This window comes from Rhipicephalus sanguineus, chromosome 3, assembly GCF_013339695.2.
Source record: "Rhipicephalus sanguineus isolate Rsan-2018 chromosome 3, BIME_Rsan_1.4, whole genome shotgun sequence".
Taxonomy (NCBI): Eukaryota; Metazoa; Arthropoda; class Arachnida; order Ixodida; family Ixodidae; genus Rhipicephalus; species Rhipicephalus sanguineus.
The window spans coordinates 106,671,469-106,688,073 of record NC_051178.1 but is presented as its reverse complement, the minus strand read 5'-3'; the positions used below and the strand labels follow the sequence as shown (position 1 = coordinate 106,688,073).

Sequence of the window (16,605 nt, the reverse complement as noted above, 5' to 3'; positions counted from 1 at the left end):
TATATATATATATATATATATATATATATTATAGTATAAAAACTTTATTGTGTACAGAAACCAGACAGGCTAGAACCCCAGTGCCCCGCAGGGACTATGGGGGTGAGAAGCGTAGCCTGTATGGCAGGGTGGTGCCCCAACTCCAAGGCTCCACTGGCATGAGCCATCCGTTCAGCTCTTTGGATCAGTCATAGCTGATCTTTCAGGGCCGGGATGGACAGCAATGCCTCCCATTCGTTCCATTTGCCATTTGTGTCATGTTCTTCTAATAAATTATAATTTTCTTTAGACATTAAAAGATGTGTTCAGGTCCTTGTGCCATATTTTGGCAAAAATCAATGGAAGTAACCAAACAGTGTGTTGCTTTTAAAGGGGTCATGAAGCACCCCTTGGGCTTGTTGAAAAAACACATCCTGCGGAAAGCTGACACGGCTATGAACTGCTCTGCCAACTATTACAGTCGTGCGCGCCGCGTAAAGGCCACAAGCGGAGCGCGAAGTTGCCGTTTCCTCAGGCGCCCTCTTTTCAAACAGAGGCCGGCTCTCACTCTCATCGGTGGGCGGGGCGTCTGCCCGTTGACGTCGCGAATGTGCCTGTTTACGTCGCAAGAGACACAGCATGCTTATTGGCCGATAGCCGACTTAAACCGCCACTTGCCGGCGCGGCACTCCTCAGTACACGGCAGCCGCACTCGCGCACGCGAATCACAGCGGGAGAGCGATCGCGTTTCATGACGCGCGCTGACGTAACTTCTTTCCCCCGTGCCATCCCTCCCTATGTAGCTTCCAGTGCGCTCGTCGGCACGAGAAAAGAGAAAAAGCGCTGGGAGCGTGCGCCAAACCCCCGTAACTCCACTCATTCTTGACGGATTCGAGAAACTGTTGCGGCAATCGATTCGGGAGGCAGCAAAACTCCAATACTGAGGTCATGAGATCATTACTTGGAAAAGTGGTTCATAACCCACTTAAAGGGGCCCTGCAACACTTTTTCAAGTAACTATCAAATGGCTTCATTAAAGGAGCCTATTGTAGTGATGCAGAACTATCGACGGTACAATCAATACTATCGACAGCGGAGTCACTATCGAACTATCGATGGTAAAAAATACTATCGATAGTGCTATCGATAGTAAGTACAGTAGAACCCCGCTGATACGTTTTTGAAGGGACTGTAGGAAATAAACGTAAGAGACGGGAAACGTAAGAGACGAAAAACAGGAAAAACAACAAAATATTTAGTGGTACAGAATTTTATTTCAGTGCTTACGAGCAGCATGAAAATTGGCGCGTTCAGCCGCGATCTAGTCGATGGATAGAAACGCAGAGCTGGGGACGGCCTCATCCACAGAAATGTAAATAACATATGTGACTTTTTTAACACCAACAGCTGTAGGCATGAAAGAACTAAGCACACGCAATCACGACCAGCGCGGCGAGTCCGACCGCGAACCGCGCGCGCGACCATGCGAGCTCCAACCAGCTCAAACTCCTCCCGTCCTCCGACAAATAACGATGATGATGAGTCTACGCCAACGCGATGGCAGAAGTAAATGCCAATCTCGGAGGCCTTGCTTTCGCAAGCAATTACGTCATAGACGCCATGTTTGTGCAATACAAATCTCAAAGGCTATGCTTTTGTCAATAGTAAATGCGAATCTCGAAGGCCTTGCTTTCGCAAGCAGTTACGTCATAGACGCCATCTTTGCAATACAAATCTCGAAGGCCATGCTTTTGTTTGCATCAATTGAAAGATCTTGTTGCTTGCGCCTCTCATGCGGCTAATATTATGGTCAAACCAGGCCAAGCTGCGTGAAAATGCACCACGGCCACTCTCTTCGGCAGTCACTCGGTCGGCTCCGAGCGCACTTCGCGACGTATCATACGGGAACGGTCCGACAGTTACGACGTAACAGCGGGGTTCCCAATACATTGTATCCTATGGGAGCTATGCCAGGACCGGCGGAAAACGACGTAACAGCCGGGAAAACGCAGCAGTGAGGAACGTAACAGCGGGGTTCTACTGTACTATTGATAGTATAAAATCAACAGTGCAAACTCATTGCAGCATAAACTTGGTTCCCCGCGCGCGCGGTACACAGTGGCGCCGGAGGAGCAGGCTGAAGGGCAAGAAAGTTGACATGCTTGTGTTCTTCACCAGAGTGCTTTGCTGACACATGATCATAAAGTCAAAGTGCTCAGCAGTGGCGGAAAGGAAGCCGTTACATGTGGTGGTACTGCGCGGCTTCAAATTTATATTGCATTTTATGATTCCAAAATACAAAAAATTATCAAGAACTAAGTTTGTTAATCGTAAGGTGTAACTGGTTGCGTTTGAATACGGATTTATTAATGGACATATTGCGCCATTTTCACTGCGGATATAATTTATTTCTCTCGCCGAAAATTGCTCATAAATTAAGCGAAGCTTATCGTAGGCTATCGCAAATATTTTGGCAATATGGCCAGCCAGCAACAGCATAATTATTCGCACCACTGTGGACAGTTTGTCACATGGTTGTGAGGGTGAAGAATGCTGAAGAAAGACTGGGAAATACGAAACTCCTTAATTGGGGGAACTTGTGCCGAGAAAATCAAAACTCAACATACAAGCGATATGTACAAGCTGCACACTGATAGCGGCGAGAACAGTCGCCGGCTGACGAGTAATCTGATGATCGGTGGAACGCTTCGTCTTTTATACATCAGTCATGGAACCTTCCAGCGTTATCGCTGGTTCTCGCGTAAGCTCTCGGATAAACTTGACTATTCGCGTCCAGCGCGTAATCTGAACAAAATGATCCCAAACAATCGCAAAGCTTCTCAAACATTACGGCGCGGTCTGCGTCAAACGCTCGGAGTAGTCTTTGTTGGTGAAACCCGAATACATCAAGACAAAACAATAAACACGCGTGGCAGTAATATCGCTATAGTATTATTAACGAAGGTACTACCGATTGCACTATCGATATAGTACTACCGATAGTTTGTTTACATTATCGATAAAGAAACTAAATACTATCGATAGTCAATGTGCCAATAGTTCTGCATCACTAGCCTATTGCCTCACGCATCAACAGTGCTGAAAAAATTTTTAGAATCCGTCAAGTAAGAGCAGAGTTACAGAGATTTGTCACACGCTGGAAGCTAAGCAGGAAGGGATGGCACGGGGAAAAGAAGGTACGTCACGTGCACTTCGTGACCTTCAGCACTTCTTCTTCTTTTTTTCTTCGAACGCTCGGCTTACTTTCAGTGTGATTGCGATGCGCGCACGGGCACGTGGTGGCCTCCCACAACAGCAGCAGTAACTATGCAGCTCATGATGCTCAAATCAGCCAATGGCCGTGAATTTCAGTATATGGCATCATTCGCAGAAAGAAGAGGGAACAATTTCTAGCTGACTGAGAATTAATTGTAAATTACAGGCCACGTGCTGTGCTATAATGTTTGGCTCGCGGGTTCTCAGGACCCTCGACTACCAATTGGCAGCATTCTCTGACCATGTTGAAAAAGTGTTGAAGGGCCCCTTTAAAGTAGACAAAGCAGAGAAGCGGTTGTTTGTGCTCATCCCTCCCGATTTTCTCGTCTTCCCTATCCCCCTGAGTGTACTTGCCGCCTATAGGACTACCGCCTAAAGGACTATAACCTCTGCACAATTGCTCGAACAGACTGTCCTATCTCTAGTACACACGATAGTGTGGCTATCTATTGATCACACAACACGGTGATAACAGTGGGTCTGCCCTATCAGATTTCACAGTATTTGCAGCAGACTGCTGAATCAATACAGAGTCAAGTAAGAAATCCACAGAAAAAGTCATACCCTCGTGTGCACAGTGGAGACAAGCCTGAACCCAACTTTGAAAAGCTCCCGGCCGCCTTCCACGAGCCGCACGTCAGGTCCACAAAACTGAAATGTAGGAAAACCAGGATCAGCAGATATCCACATTTTTTTTATCAGAGGGTGAAGTGCTGAATGAGAAAAACCCACAGAGACTGTGCTTAACGCATGTACACGCAAAAATTACGTTACAGTAGACTCTCGTTAAACGGAACCTGGAGGGACCAGGAAAATTTGTTCCGTTTAACAGGAGTTCCGTTTACTGAGAGAGGAGCAGGGATGCAGAATGCAAATATGGAACCAATAATATTAGAGGCAGTTGTTCCGTTTAAGCAGAAGTTCCGTTTAAGAGATTTCCGTTTACTGTGAGTCTACTGTATTTCTTTGCTCCTGAATAAATATGACGCCATTTGTGTGAGTATTATTTCTTACATTTTAAACTTTCAAGGGCCTACCAACTTTATAAGATCTAGGTTTAAAGTCAGCCTTAACTGTTTGTCCTGGACTTATAAACAGCTGATAACAACACTACACTTTTCATACATGGGTACTTAGCACATGTGTCGTGGTGGGTCCCATACGTTGCTTTGTTAATGACCTTCGTGAAAGAAACATGCAGAAGCTGTTTGCATGGGCATCGGTGACTACCTGCAAGTTTTCACAAATGGCACACCCTTTCTACGGTACAGCTGTGAACATCCGACTACTCTTAAATACTGGATAGTGCTTATTCGACACAGGAAAGAGAAAGAACACTAATGCACAGGACAAGCGCTCTTGTCCTGTACATCAGTGTTCTTTTCTGACCTGCGTCAGTACTTAATTAAGATCCAGTACTTAATTAAGATTATCAACCAACTAGACCACCAACAAATTTTGTTAATCTAACTCAGGGGTTTCAAACACGCGACCTGCACGCTGCATGCGGCCCGTGGCTTCACATGGAAAAAAGCTTTGAGGCTTTGCAAAATAACACTTCCATCATTTTCTCGCCTATTGCAAATAATAGCGCTATTTTTTTTTGTGAGGCACCCCATCCGGTCATTAAGAGTTGAAACATCACCGTGGAACAAAAACTATATTTTCAGAATTGGCGTCCAGATTTTAGTCATTGTGGAAATCAGTATTGATATGTTTTTCAAAACCTGATGTGAAACCTGACGAGAAATGACCCTTACATGGGATATGAGAAAGACGTTAGTCAACCACCCCCCCGCCCTTACCCAGTAAGTCTCCACTGTCCCGGCTCTTGTGGGACTAAATTGTGTGACTGCAGCCCGCAAGCTGAGGTGAGTTTGAGACCCCTGATCGAACTGCTCAACCATGTAGCACTAGAAGCGGTGATTGTGTCAAACCGAAACTCATGCACACAACTGATGCAACATCATCCAGCTTCCCTGCACCTCAAGCCACTGTTCAGTGAAATCAGAAGCAGATATGAAAGCCAAGAAGATTCAGTGAGGACTCACTCCTTTGCCAAGGCCAAGAGGCTTGTACGAAAGGTACCCAGGAGGCAAATTCGCAGCAACAGAAAGCATGTCTTCCTCAATATTAAGCCTGCAAAGGGAAGCACACATAAAAAGAAAACTGGTGAGAAATATGGTTCCTGCTCAGATGCGATGCAGATGTGTGCCATGCCTCTAAGAATGGTTCCATTCAGGAACTTCATTAAAAAAAAAGGGGGCTTCTATGCAAAATCATTAGAGCATTTCAAATTTTTTACGGATTCACAACTGCTTTAAAGAAAGATAACTGGTTACGTCTGTTCAAAAGTGACACAGGCAGCCATGAAAAACTGGCCGACAGCCGAGTCTGACATCAATTAAGAGATTTTGATTGAACGCGGCTTTTCTTTTTGCCTAGGGCACTTCTACATTTTTTTTTTTTTTCAATACTGTGGGCCTTTTCAGGCCTATACAGGAGAGGGCATACAAAATGAGGGCATACAATTTTCAGGCCTATACAGGAGAGGGCATACAAAATGCGGCTTTTATTTTTGCCTAGGGCACTTCTACATATAAATGTTATGAAGAAAAGGAAAGACTGCATTCAATTCATAGACGCATAAATGTTGCTTGTGCGAAACAATGAGCCAATACACCTCCCTTCAAGCCCCACAATATAAGCAGGGTACCGTGCCCAGTGACTGAAACATGCGCTCGGAGCTCATGGTTGTCAGCACTTTTTTTGCCACCCCTTAGCACTGAACTGAAAGTACCACATTGACCTGAGTACACTATGGTACACGACAAAAGCGAGCATATGCAGCACATTGTGTTAGAGTTTGGTCTCGCAGCGATTACTAAGTACTCTCAAGTTGTGTAAAAAGTGCCAGTTGCCATATGGGCTGATTCGGTTGATGGGCACTGCACATGCAGGAATCTACATTACAAGGGAACAGAAGGAAGCTTCAGACCTGCCTGTTAATACGCACACTGTTGCAAGATTACTCAATTACTACGATCGGCAAGGTAGCTGTGGGTACCCCCCTGGTTACGATCCAATAGAAAAGAGTGGCACCGATTGCACCAACCTTCCCTTGTTGAGCAGAGGTAGCCAGGAGTAGCCGACAATGCTCTCAATGGGGCCCTCCTTGCGTTTGGCGCCCTTGGCAATGTCACAGCTCACGTGGTAGAAGGTGAAAAGAAGATGGTGTTGCTCGTGCAATTCCACCGGAAGCACGACTTTCACCTGAAGGAGACATTTTAGAGAAATTAATTCTAGAGCTGTGCGAATAGCAAAATCCTGGGTGCGAAGCGAATTCAAATATTGAAGTGTGAGTGCGAATCGAATCGAATATTTTTCGAATATTTCTAGAATATTTCTAGAATATTTTTCGAATACTTCGAAGCAAAATTGCAGAAAAAAAAGTTAGAGAGGATTCCTAAGCATACTCATATGAGATAGCAACATGAAAGTGTTTCTTTTCGCTAGGTTGATGAAGCATTGGCAAGGTGGTGTTTCATAGTTGTCTTATCAAGAATGAGGCAATGTAGAGGCCGAATTCTATTTATGTACATCATTTGGTGCAACCAAAGCATTGCCGACAACACTTTACACATGATAGGTGTGATGAGTAAAGGAGGGGCACGAGGCGCGTGCCGAACGTGAAAGCGCGGCGATGGTGCGCGAGAAGCAGAGTCACCCGATGGCACGCGCACCAGCCACGTCGACGCAGAGGATTGGCCAGAGAGGGGCTCGTGGCATGCGACCCGAGCCGTGATGGTGAGCGACGAGGGATGATCGTGGCACTGTGCTGTGGGGCGCCGGACGGAGAAGATCGAGGAAGGAGCAAGCGTCGCACCCGCGGCGAAAGCGGCTGGTACTCGGTTCTGGAGGTGGCAGAACGCAAGGCCTGGGGAGTGGCCGTCAACCTTGGAAGGCTCCAAGCGAGGCTGCCCGGACACGTCGCCCCTCACTACCGCAGTTCCGGGATCGCCAGCAGCCCTTCTCTTCTCGGCAGGACGGCTGCAGACCACAGTGCAGTCAAGGAGACGCCCGTCACCCGTGGAGTCCTGAAGCAAGGGACCCAGGCCCAGTTAGGCCTAACCTCGACGGACCGAGGACGGAGAAGACTACTGGGGACGCACTCGACGAGAGCGAGCAGCGGGCTGGACGAAGGCAACCGACGACGAACTCGGAGGCCTACTGAGGACGTCGACGACGGTCTCGACGAGAGATTGACGCGACAGGAACGTCGAGTCATCGCGACGAACTGTAAGAACGTTCCATTCCCGCAAGGCACATAGTGGCCAGACTGAGTGGAGACGTAGCTAAGCCTAGCTAAAGCGCTTTGTTTAGCTAGTTTCGGTTCTGGTTAGATTTTGAGAAATGTAAATAGGCTTTTGTTTGTATTATTCAGTGTCCTGTAACGCTTTTTTATGTTATCTCTTTGCTCATTATAAACTTTGTGGTTTTTGCCCGTCCTACCACGGTCTCCTGTGTCCGTCTCACTCTCTCCCGATCCGTTTTGGCCGGCACCCTCGAGATAATCCGTGACAAAATAATTGGCGAGCCTGCCAGGATAATCCTGCCCAGTCACTGATTCTCGAGTGGCGCGAAGATGGATTGGGAGAAGTTGGCAGCCGTGGCCAAGGACGTGGGCATGAGCAAGGAGGAGACGCTGAAGTTTTTTGAGAACGCGGAGCGAGTCGAACAGGAGAGAGCGCGCGAGGACCATGAACGAGCGCGCAAGCAGCATGAACGTACGCTCGCAGAGCAAAAGATGGAAAAGGAAATTTTAGAACTTAAGGTGCGTTTGGCACTAGCGAATGAAGCATCGCGAGACGATGCAAGTGTGGTTAGTGGCCCATCGACAGCGTCGGCCAATTCGCCATTTCCCAGATGAAAGCCTGTCTGCCCTCGTAAACTAATGGCACCTTTTGATGAGCGCAGGGACGACTTGGATGCGTACTTGCATCGCTTTGAGAGGATCGCGATAGGGCAGGGCTGGGAGAGGGGTGAGTGGGCCAATGCTCTGAGCCTTTGTCTCGCGGGAGAAGCACTGAGTGTGTATGGCCGCATGCCAGCAACAGAGTCATTAGACTATGACTTGGTAAAGAAAACTTTATTGGAAAGATTCCGGCTGACCGCCGAAGGGTTTCGTGAAAAATTCCGGTCATGTAAGCCTGAGAATTCAGAGACTTTCGAACTACTTTGATCGATGGATGGAATTGTCAGAGACAGCAAAAACTTACGAAGGCGTCCGCGACAAGGTAGTTGGAGAGCAATTCCTCAACCGGTGCAGTGGCAAGTTGGCCGTATTCTTGAAAGAAAGAAAGGTGGGCACGGTAGAGGAAATGGCAAGGCAGGCCGACCAGTTCATGGAGGCGCAAGGATTCAGAAATCTTGGAAAGGGGGTCGGTGAAAGTACGATGGCAGTGGAGGGAGATGCTAAAGGACAGGTCCCAACGAGCAACTTCAGAGCACAACAGCGATGTTTCTTGTGCAATCGGTCGGGACATATTGCCATCAATTGTCGCACAGAGATTAGCCATAATCAAAAGACAGTGAAGTGCTCCAAATGCCAAAAAAGAGGGCACAGAGCAGAAGATCGTAAGATGTATTCAGCTGAAAAGATTGCTTGTGTAATGAGTGCCAGGGAAGCACAGATAGAAAAAGACATGCCGGTAGTTGAAGGAGAAGTGCAAGGGCGTAAGGCAACGGTGTTGAGAGATACGGGTGCTAATACGATATTAGTAAGAAGTAGTTTAGTGACACCCGAGAACATGACAGGACAGGTGAAGCCGGTGATGTTTATAGATAGGACGATTAAATATATGCCGGAAGCAAGGATAAGAATATCTACACCCTTTTATACAGGGCTAGTGACAGCGAAGTGTGTTGAGGATCCGCTATACGACTTGGTAGTGGGAAATGTACCTGGCGTGAGAAGGGCGGACGACCCTGATCCATTGTGGAGAAGGACTAAGAAAGGCGTGGAGCAGAGTAAAAATATTAAAGATTTGGGGCTAGCAGAAAGGGCGCAAGAAGGTGCCGAAAGAGCAGCAGTGGTAGAAACCAGGGCAGCCAATAAGAGAGATAAGACTCTGAAACCCCTGCATGTCACAGCCATTAACCGGTTGGATGTATCAGTGGAGAAGTTCAAGGAATTGCAGGAGAAGGATCCATCTATTCAAGCGTGCGAGGGGAAATTAGGAGAGATTATAAAAAGGAAGAAGAGTAAAACGGTAGCACAATTTGTGAAGCAGAATGGGCTGATGTATCGCAAGTGTTTATTTAGCTCGGGTAGAGAAGTCATGCAGCTGATGGTGCCGGAGGAGTTAAAGGATACGGTCTTAAAACTGGGGCATGATAGAATAAGGGCCGGTCACCAGGGATTTAAAAACACTTTCGACAAGATCACGGAAGAATTATTTTGGATAGGAGTGTGGAGCGATGTGAGGAGATATGTCAAGTCATGCGAGGCATGCCAAAGAACAGTGGTTAAAAAGCAAGATAGGAAGGAGGCTGTAAAGGCAGAAAACAAAGAGAGTGCTACGGTGTGCATGGCAATTGCTGAGGCGAATGAGGAGGAAGTACCGACTTATAGGGTGAAGAAACGCAGATTAAGCAAGTGGCATTGGATGGGAGACTGCTCTAGGAGAAAATAGATTTTTGAGCAGTGGAATCAGCCTTAAACAGATTGACTGAGGACTATTCTGAGTAGAGTTTGATTGTGGGGGAATTTGTGAATAGTTTCGATGAGTGAGTGTGTTGCATTGTGAGTAGTTACATCTGTGTGTGTAGATATATAGTTTTTCGCACGATGAACTGCTGGACATTGTGATTGGTTCAGTGCAGTGTTTTGTGACGTGTTCACGAACGTGCGTGGTGAGAACAAGCCTGCAGTGAAAGTAGATGAGAACAGAAGAGAAGAAGATGCAAGTTGTAAGTTTAAGACGACATCAGAAGAGAAGAGGGCCGTAACCCCGAGGGGGACAGAAGCAGTTTTTTTGGGAAAAAACTCTTGAAAGAGGGGCCCAATGTGATGAGTAAAGGAGGGGCACGAGGCGCGTGCCGAACGTGGAAGCGCGGCGATGGTGCGCGAGAAGCAGAGTCACCCGATGGCACGCGCACCAGCCACGTCGACGCAGAGGATTGGCCAGAGAGGGGCTCGTGGCATGCGACCCGAGCCGTGATGGTGAGCGACGAGGGATGATCGTGGCACTGTGCTGTGGGGCGCCGGACGGAGAAGATCGAGGAAGGAGCAAGCGTCGCACCCGCGGCGAAAGCGGCTGGTACTCGGTTCTGGAGGTGGCAGAACGCAAGGCCTGGGGAGTGGCCGTCAACCTTGGAAGGCTCCAAGCGAGGCTGCCCGGACACGTCACCCCTCACTACCGCAGTTCCGGGATCGCCAGCAGCCCTTCTCTTCTCGGCAGGACGGCTGCAGACCACAGTGCAGTCAAGGAGACGCCCGTCATCCGTGGAGTCCTGAAGCAAGGGACCCAGGCCCAGTTAGGCCTAACCTCGACGGACCGAGGACGGAGAAGACTACTGGGGACGCACGCGACGAGAGCGAGCAGCGGGCTGGACGAAGGCAACCGACGACGAACTCGGAGGCCTACTGAGGACGTCGACGACGGTCTCGACGAGAGATTGACGCGACGGGAACGTCGAGTCATCGCGACGAACTGTAAGAACGTTCCATTCCCGCAAGGCACATAGTGGCCAGACTGAGTGGAGACGTAGCTAAGCCTAGCTAAAGCGCTTTGTTTAGCTAGTTTCGGTTCTGGTTAGATTTTGAGAAATGTAAATAGGTTTTGTTATATTGCTCAGTGTTCTTAACGCTTTTTTCTTTGTCACCTTTTCGCTCATGATAAACTTTGTTGTTTTTTGCCATCCTACCACGGTCTCCTGAGCCCGTCTCACTCTCTCCCGATCCGTTTTGGCCGGCACCCTCGAGATAATCCGTGACAATAGGCAAAGATGCCATTTCCTCAGCCTCTCCTACTCTTTCAACTTCAGTGGAAGCCCAACTGATGTGGCGGACAAGGGTGTGCTCCCTTCAAGTCCGGAGTTCCAAATCTGCCTCGTAGACGTCGAAATCTGAAATTTTGGATGCTAAAAAGCTTTGGCTTCCGATTTTTAGGACTTCATGCCGAAATTTCAGGTCCAAAACAGCATTAATTGAGCCCCCACCTCTGCCGCATCTTTCATCTCCATGTTGGAACCAGCGTTTTCTTGAGTTAGTACATTGGCGACCGTAGCAGAGCTTGAAAGGCAGCTTTGTCGCAATACTGGGGTGTGACGAGGTGAAGCATATTGAAACTCTAGAGACCACTTCCAATCGGACGTGTTCTCTTCGCAAAGTTCGACCGTAACGGAGCTTGACAGGCAGCTTTGCCGCAATACCGGGGTGTGATGAGGTGAAGCATATTGAAAATCTAGGGACCACTTTCAATCGGACGTGGACTGTGTCTTGGCCAAGTTCGACCATAACAGAGCTTGAAAGGCAGCTTTGCCGCAATACGAGAGTGTAGTGAGGTGAAGCATATTAAAAATCTGAAGGGGTCACTTTCAATTGGACGTTGACTGTGTTTGTTTTTGGGAAGTTCGAATAATTTGAATCGTAAAATTCCAGTGCGAATCAAATCGAATAGCAAACACTATTCAAAAAATATTCGAAATTTCGAATGTTCGCACACCCCTAATTAATTCGCTAAATAAAATAGAGTTACGTGACAGTGGATGCTGTAGTTTGTGAGGCAAATATATTTTCCGAGTAACAAAAAATTAATTTCATATAAGCTTCTGCGATAACCTTAGAACGTATGCTGGGTAAGTATACTTGCCACTTATGCAGTGTTCAGCGTAGTCTGTGACCTCTGATAGTTTGCTCAGCAAAACCATAACTGTCAGCAATACACTGTTAAACACTGTTTTGCAGTAACTTAGAATACGATAGTTTAAGCTGAAGTGAACATGGAACTGTATAATATTTTATTTAATATTTGAAGACCATGCATATTCGCACAACCCTAATCAAGATGAAAACAGGCTTCATTGTCTACAGCCATCAGTTCTACCTTCCCCAAATATAAAATGCTCATCGAGATGTAAAGGCATAACATGCTCAGCCAAATTATCATATATAGAAATAAAAAATTTAAGCATGAACAAAAGTTTTCAGAGCACAAAATAAATTTTGGACAACACACAACAAAACTAATAAGCCCAAAAAAAAGAAAGAAAAAGCAGCAGGCAAGGAAAGAGCATAACGTTTGTACATTACATTTTGTACACTAAGCTTCCTAGAGTGCACTTTTCACTGCTTAAACATAAAACCTAAGTTGAGTATTCCTGATTATATAGACCCACAACTACGTATTAAATATTTTTTTTTCTATAGTGAGAAAAAGATGGCGTAGGTGTTTTCTCAAAGGCAGACATAGCTATTTTTTCTTGTGAAGCATTAAACAGTCACAAGGTTTTAGAAAGGGACTCCCTTACCTCCTCGTAGAAGTCGGGTGTGACACAATGATGCGTCACAGCCGTGTACGATTGTGAGACAAATAGGGGCTCCCCTGGTCGACCGTAGATGCACTGAAAATTGCAAAATCAGTCACGGATATCAAAACATTCACAGAATATGTGACAAGATCATGAAGGAGCTAATCGCACAATTTGTTTGAAGAGAAAAAGTGCAAGCCTTCAGGCAGATATAAATACAACAGCAACGTTATAGCAATACACTTTCGCAGAAACAAAAATAAACCCAGAACAATACCGAAGAAACATCTAGGGGACTTTGCGAGAATTAAAGGGGCCCTGCAACACTTTTTCACAATGGTCAGAAAACGCGGCCGATCGGTAGTTGAGGCTCCTGAGAACGCGCGAGACAAACATTATACAGTCGCCGACTGATAAATCGGACACCGATAATTCGGACATGCTCGGTAATTCGGACAGTCGCGCGGCACCGCCGATGATCCCATAGAAGTAATGTGTAAAGACGACCGATATTTCGGACAGCTGCGAGACTTACATTCGATAATCCGGACCCTGTCCGAGATTGTCGGGCACGCCGAATCGCCGGCCACTATCTCCTCCGGCATCCGTACCATACAAAGTATGGCCTCAGAGATTTGCAATTGGAAATGCCGATCTTGGAGGCACTGGTCAACTGTGGGAAATCTTATCGACATCGCGAACATCCTACATTCCGGTTCCTGTATCCCCGCGCTGCGCTGTTATCGCCAATGCGTCTACGGTAGAGCGTTTTGCGCGCGCGTTCATTTTTATCTTGAGACTTGCTTCATTTTACGCTCTGCTGTCTCAAAAGATCTGAGTTAAATGGCACCAACGGTGCCCTCACAGCCAGCGCCGAAGGCCGCGCCGACGACAACGAAACTCGGCAGATACAGTCAACTGCCGATTTTTCGGACGATTTTCCGGACATGCTCGAAAATTCGGACGCTTTCGCGGCACCGTCACCAGCCCCATAGACGTCAATAATCAAGAACGTAGGAAATTTCGGACGCTAAATCTCTTCGGCGTCCGATTTTTCGGCCTTTGCCCAAATTGCAGGTCCGAAAGGCAATAATTGAAGCCCCCACCTCTGCCGCGTCTATCATCTCATAGGTTCGAACCAGCGCTTTGCCGAGTCGACCTGTTTGCGACAGTAGCAGAGTCCGAAAGTCAGCTTTGTCGCGATGCCGAAGAGCTATGGAGCGAAGCGGACAGGAAATTCAAAGGGGCCGCTATCACGGCGCCGTGCGGCGATGTCTTTACGGATAAGCAGTGGAAATGCACGGAGGCGTGATGGCGGCAGGTGACAAACGCGCCAGTACGGCTCAATCGCTGACAAGCCTTACGATAAGCATCTTCAGTCAACTGCTCGATAGTGCATATGGCCTGGTGCAGTTGCATGCGTAGTGCACGCATTTAATAGGCGAGAACCCAAACGCGCCGTGCCGCCATTCATGCTGCCTCTTTGTGCGACCGCTAAGTGCGCCGCACAGACGCGTTGCCTTCACGAACGAAACCAGCTCGTCATCGTACAGCGATCACATCACACTGGCGGAGATACAGGCGGACTTGGTTGCACGTAAGCGGAACTGCGGGCAGCAACGCATTGACAACTTTTTCGGCCACTGAGACCCTGAAGTGTCAATAAAAGTATTTTTTTTCTGACGCATTCGTTTTTTCGGACATTCGATAATTCGGACTTATTTACGTTCCCCGTGGAGTCCGAATTATCGGTCGTCGACTGTAGCGCAGCACGCAGCCTGGAATTTACAATTAATTATCAAAGTCAGGCAAAAATTGCTCCCTCTTCCCTCTACAAATGATGCCATATACCCAAATTCACGGCCATTGGCTGAATTCAGGATTGTGGGCTGCACAGTTACTGTGCCCGCCGCGGGAGGCTGCTATTTGCCCGCGCTTGCGATCTTACTGGAGGCTTGCTGCGTGTTCAAAGAAAAAAATAAATAAAAAGTGCTCAAGGTAATGTCGCGTGTGTTACGTGACTTCTTTCCCCCATGCCATCCCTCCCTGCTTAGCTTCCAGTGCGTTCGTCGGGACGAGAGAAGACAGAAAGCAATTAGAGCGTGCGACAAATCTCTCTAAATCCACTCGCACTTGACGGATTCTAAATATTTTTTGCGACAGTTGATTCGCGAGGCAATAAACTCCTTTAGTGAAGCCATTCGATGGTTACTTGGAAAAGTGTTGCAGCGCCCCTTTAAGCTACAGGATTTTTATGTGCCAAAATCAAGACATGATTATGAGGCAAGCCATGGTGGCGCCATAGCCACCAAGCTGCCATGAAGGTATCGGGTGATAATACGCAAGACAATGGCTCGCTGGAGTATGCTCTTAATGCAAAAGAACCGTTCAGTGACCAAGATACCCTGTTGCAAGACCAGGGTGGCCACTCAGGCTACTGTTCACATTTACCATGCAGCACTTATGGTTGCAATTTGTGAAGTTCAGTCACCGACTCACCTTCAGTGGTTTTGTTCCTTCGTCGTCTCTGTCCCGGAGCTCCACACAGCAAGATATGTTCCTTGCCTGCATAGAAATTACATATGCATTTTGAGAGGCATCTTCAAGATAGTATAAAAAAAGAGCCATTTGGGATAGTTGGTAACGATTAATTTTAAATGCAGAAATTAGGCGCACTACAAAATAGGGACAAAAGAAGAGAACGACGACACTGTGCACCTGTGACGTCGTTCTCTTCTTTTGTCCCTGTTTTGTAGTGCGCCCCATTTTTGCATTCAAGATATTACTTTGGCAATACTGTGCAAGTAGGTAGCTTTTCAAAAGGTCAGTTCGAAAGAAGGGAAGCCCAAATTTTATCAGTTTATTTTATTACTTTAATTGAATCACTGTAAATAAGAGTAAAACATGCAAAATGGATGCATGCCATAAAGGCACATGGCATTTGCTGTGACATGGTGACATGTTTACTAGCACCAAAAAAAAAAAAAAAACACAAAGAAAAAGGCTGGGATGGGACAAGTGGAATAAACGCAAGTTCAAAAGTGCACATGTAATTTGGAAACTATGGGAAATCATGGATACTGTCATGTGGTTGACAGTTGAGCTAGTTGCTGTGGAGCTAGCTGGGCTAGCTTGGCTACTTGGACATGCGGAACAATGTGCTCGTTATCATCTGCATCTTCCTTTCCTTGTCCCTCATGTTTTCTGGAGCTGTTAGTCTGTCTTGCTTGAACGTTTTAAGACTATTACTTTGATTGAAATGTCTCTAAGTCATGGAACATGAGGAACAAGGGAGACTGAGATGATAAAAAAGGCAGAGACGATGACAAGTACCCTCGTCATCGTCTCTGCCTTTTTTATTCCCTCTGGTGCCGTTTGCTCAAATAATTAATCAATGCAACGATACATGCTGTACAATTCTAAGCAGCAGTTACCAAGACGCAGTGGTGCTGACGTACCTTGGCAAATGCCTTCTGGCTGTCGTACTTGAGGCTTTTGGGGTAGACGTACAGGTGGTTGAGGTATGAAAAGAATGGGTGACTGTCAGCCGCTATGTCCGTGGGAAACTGCTGCACTTCAAGGGTGGGGCCTTCCCTGGGCTTGGGAGGCATTGGGAATGGCACCACAGGAACGAGAGACGTCGTCAGAGAGTCTGCAGTAAACGTGATCAGACAGACTGTCTTTGAAGGGTGGCAAGAATACCATTATACCTTACCAACCAACTAGACCTGCTGTGAGAAATACTGAAATGCAAGCACAGATAAATCAGAAAAACAATCAGTCTCCAATTACACACTCAAAAATAATCATTAAATC

General features: G+C 47.0%; 1 protein-coding gene across 2 annotated transcripts in view; it reads right to left on the bottom strand.

The window, feature by feature from the left end:
* LOC119386909 (dedicator of cytokinesis protein 9) overlaps positions 1-16,605 on the bottom strand; it is a 198,035-nt gene that overhangs the window by 72,758 nt on the left and 108,672 nt on the right. For both annotated transcript variants that reach the window (XM_037654186.2, XM_037654190.2), the window contains exons 15-20: positions 16,248-16,441; positions 15,289-15,354; positions 12,790-12,882; positions 6,371-6,528; positions 5,307-5,394; positions 3,820-3,906 (exon numbers count right to left, since the gene is read on the bottom strand). In XM_037654186.2, coding sequence (XP_037510114.1) covers positions 3,820-3,906; positions 5,307-5,394; positions 6,371-6,528; positions 12,790-12,882; positions 15,289-15,354; positions 16,248-16,441 — 686 coding nt within the window. The remainder of the gene's footprint in view (positions 1-3,819; positions 3,907-5,306; positions 5,395-6,370; positions 6,529-12,789; positions 12,883-15,288; positions 15,355-16,247; positions 16,442-16,605) is intronic.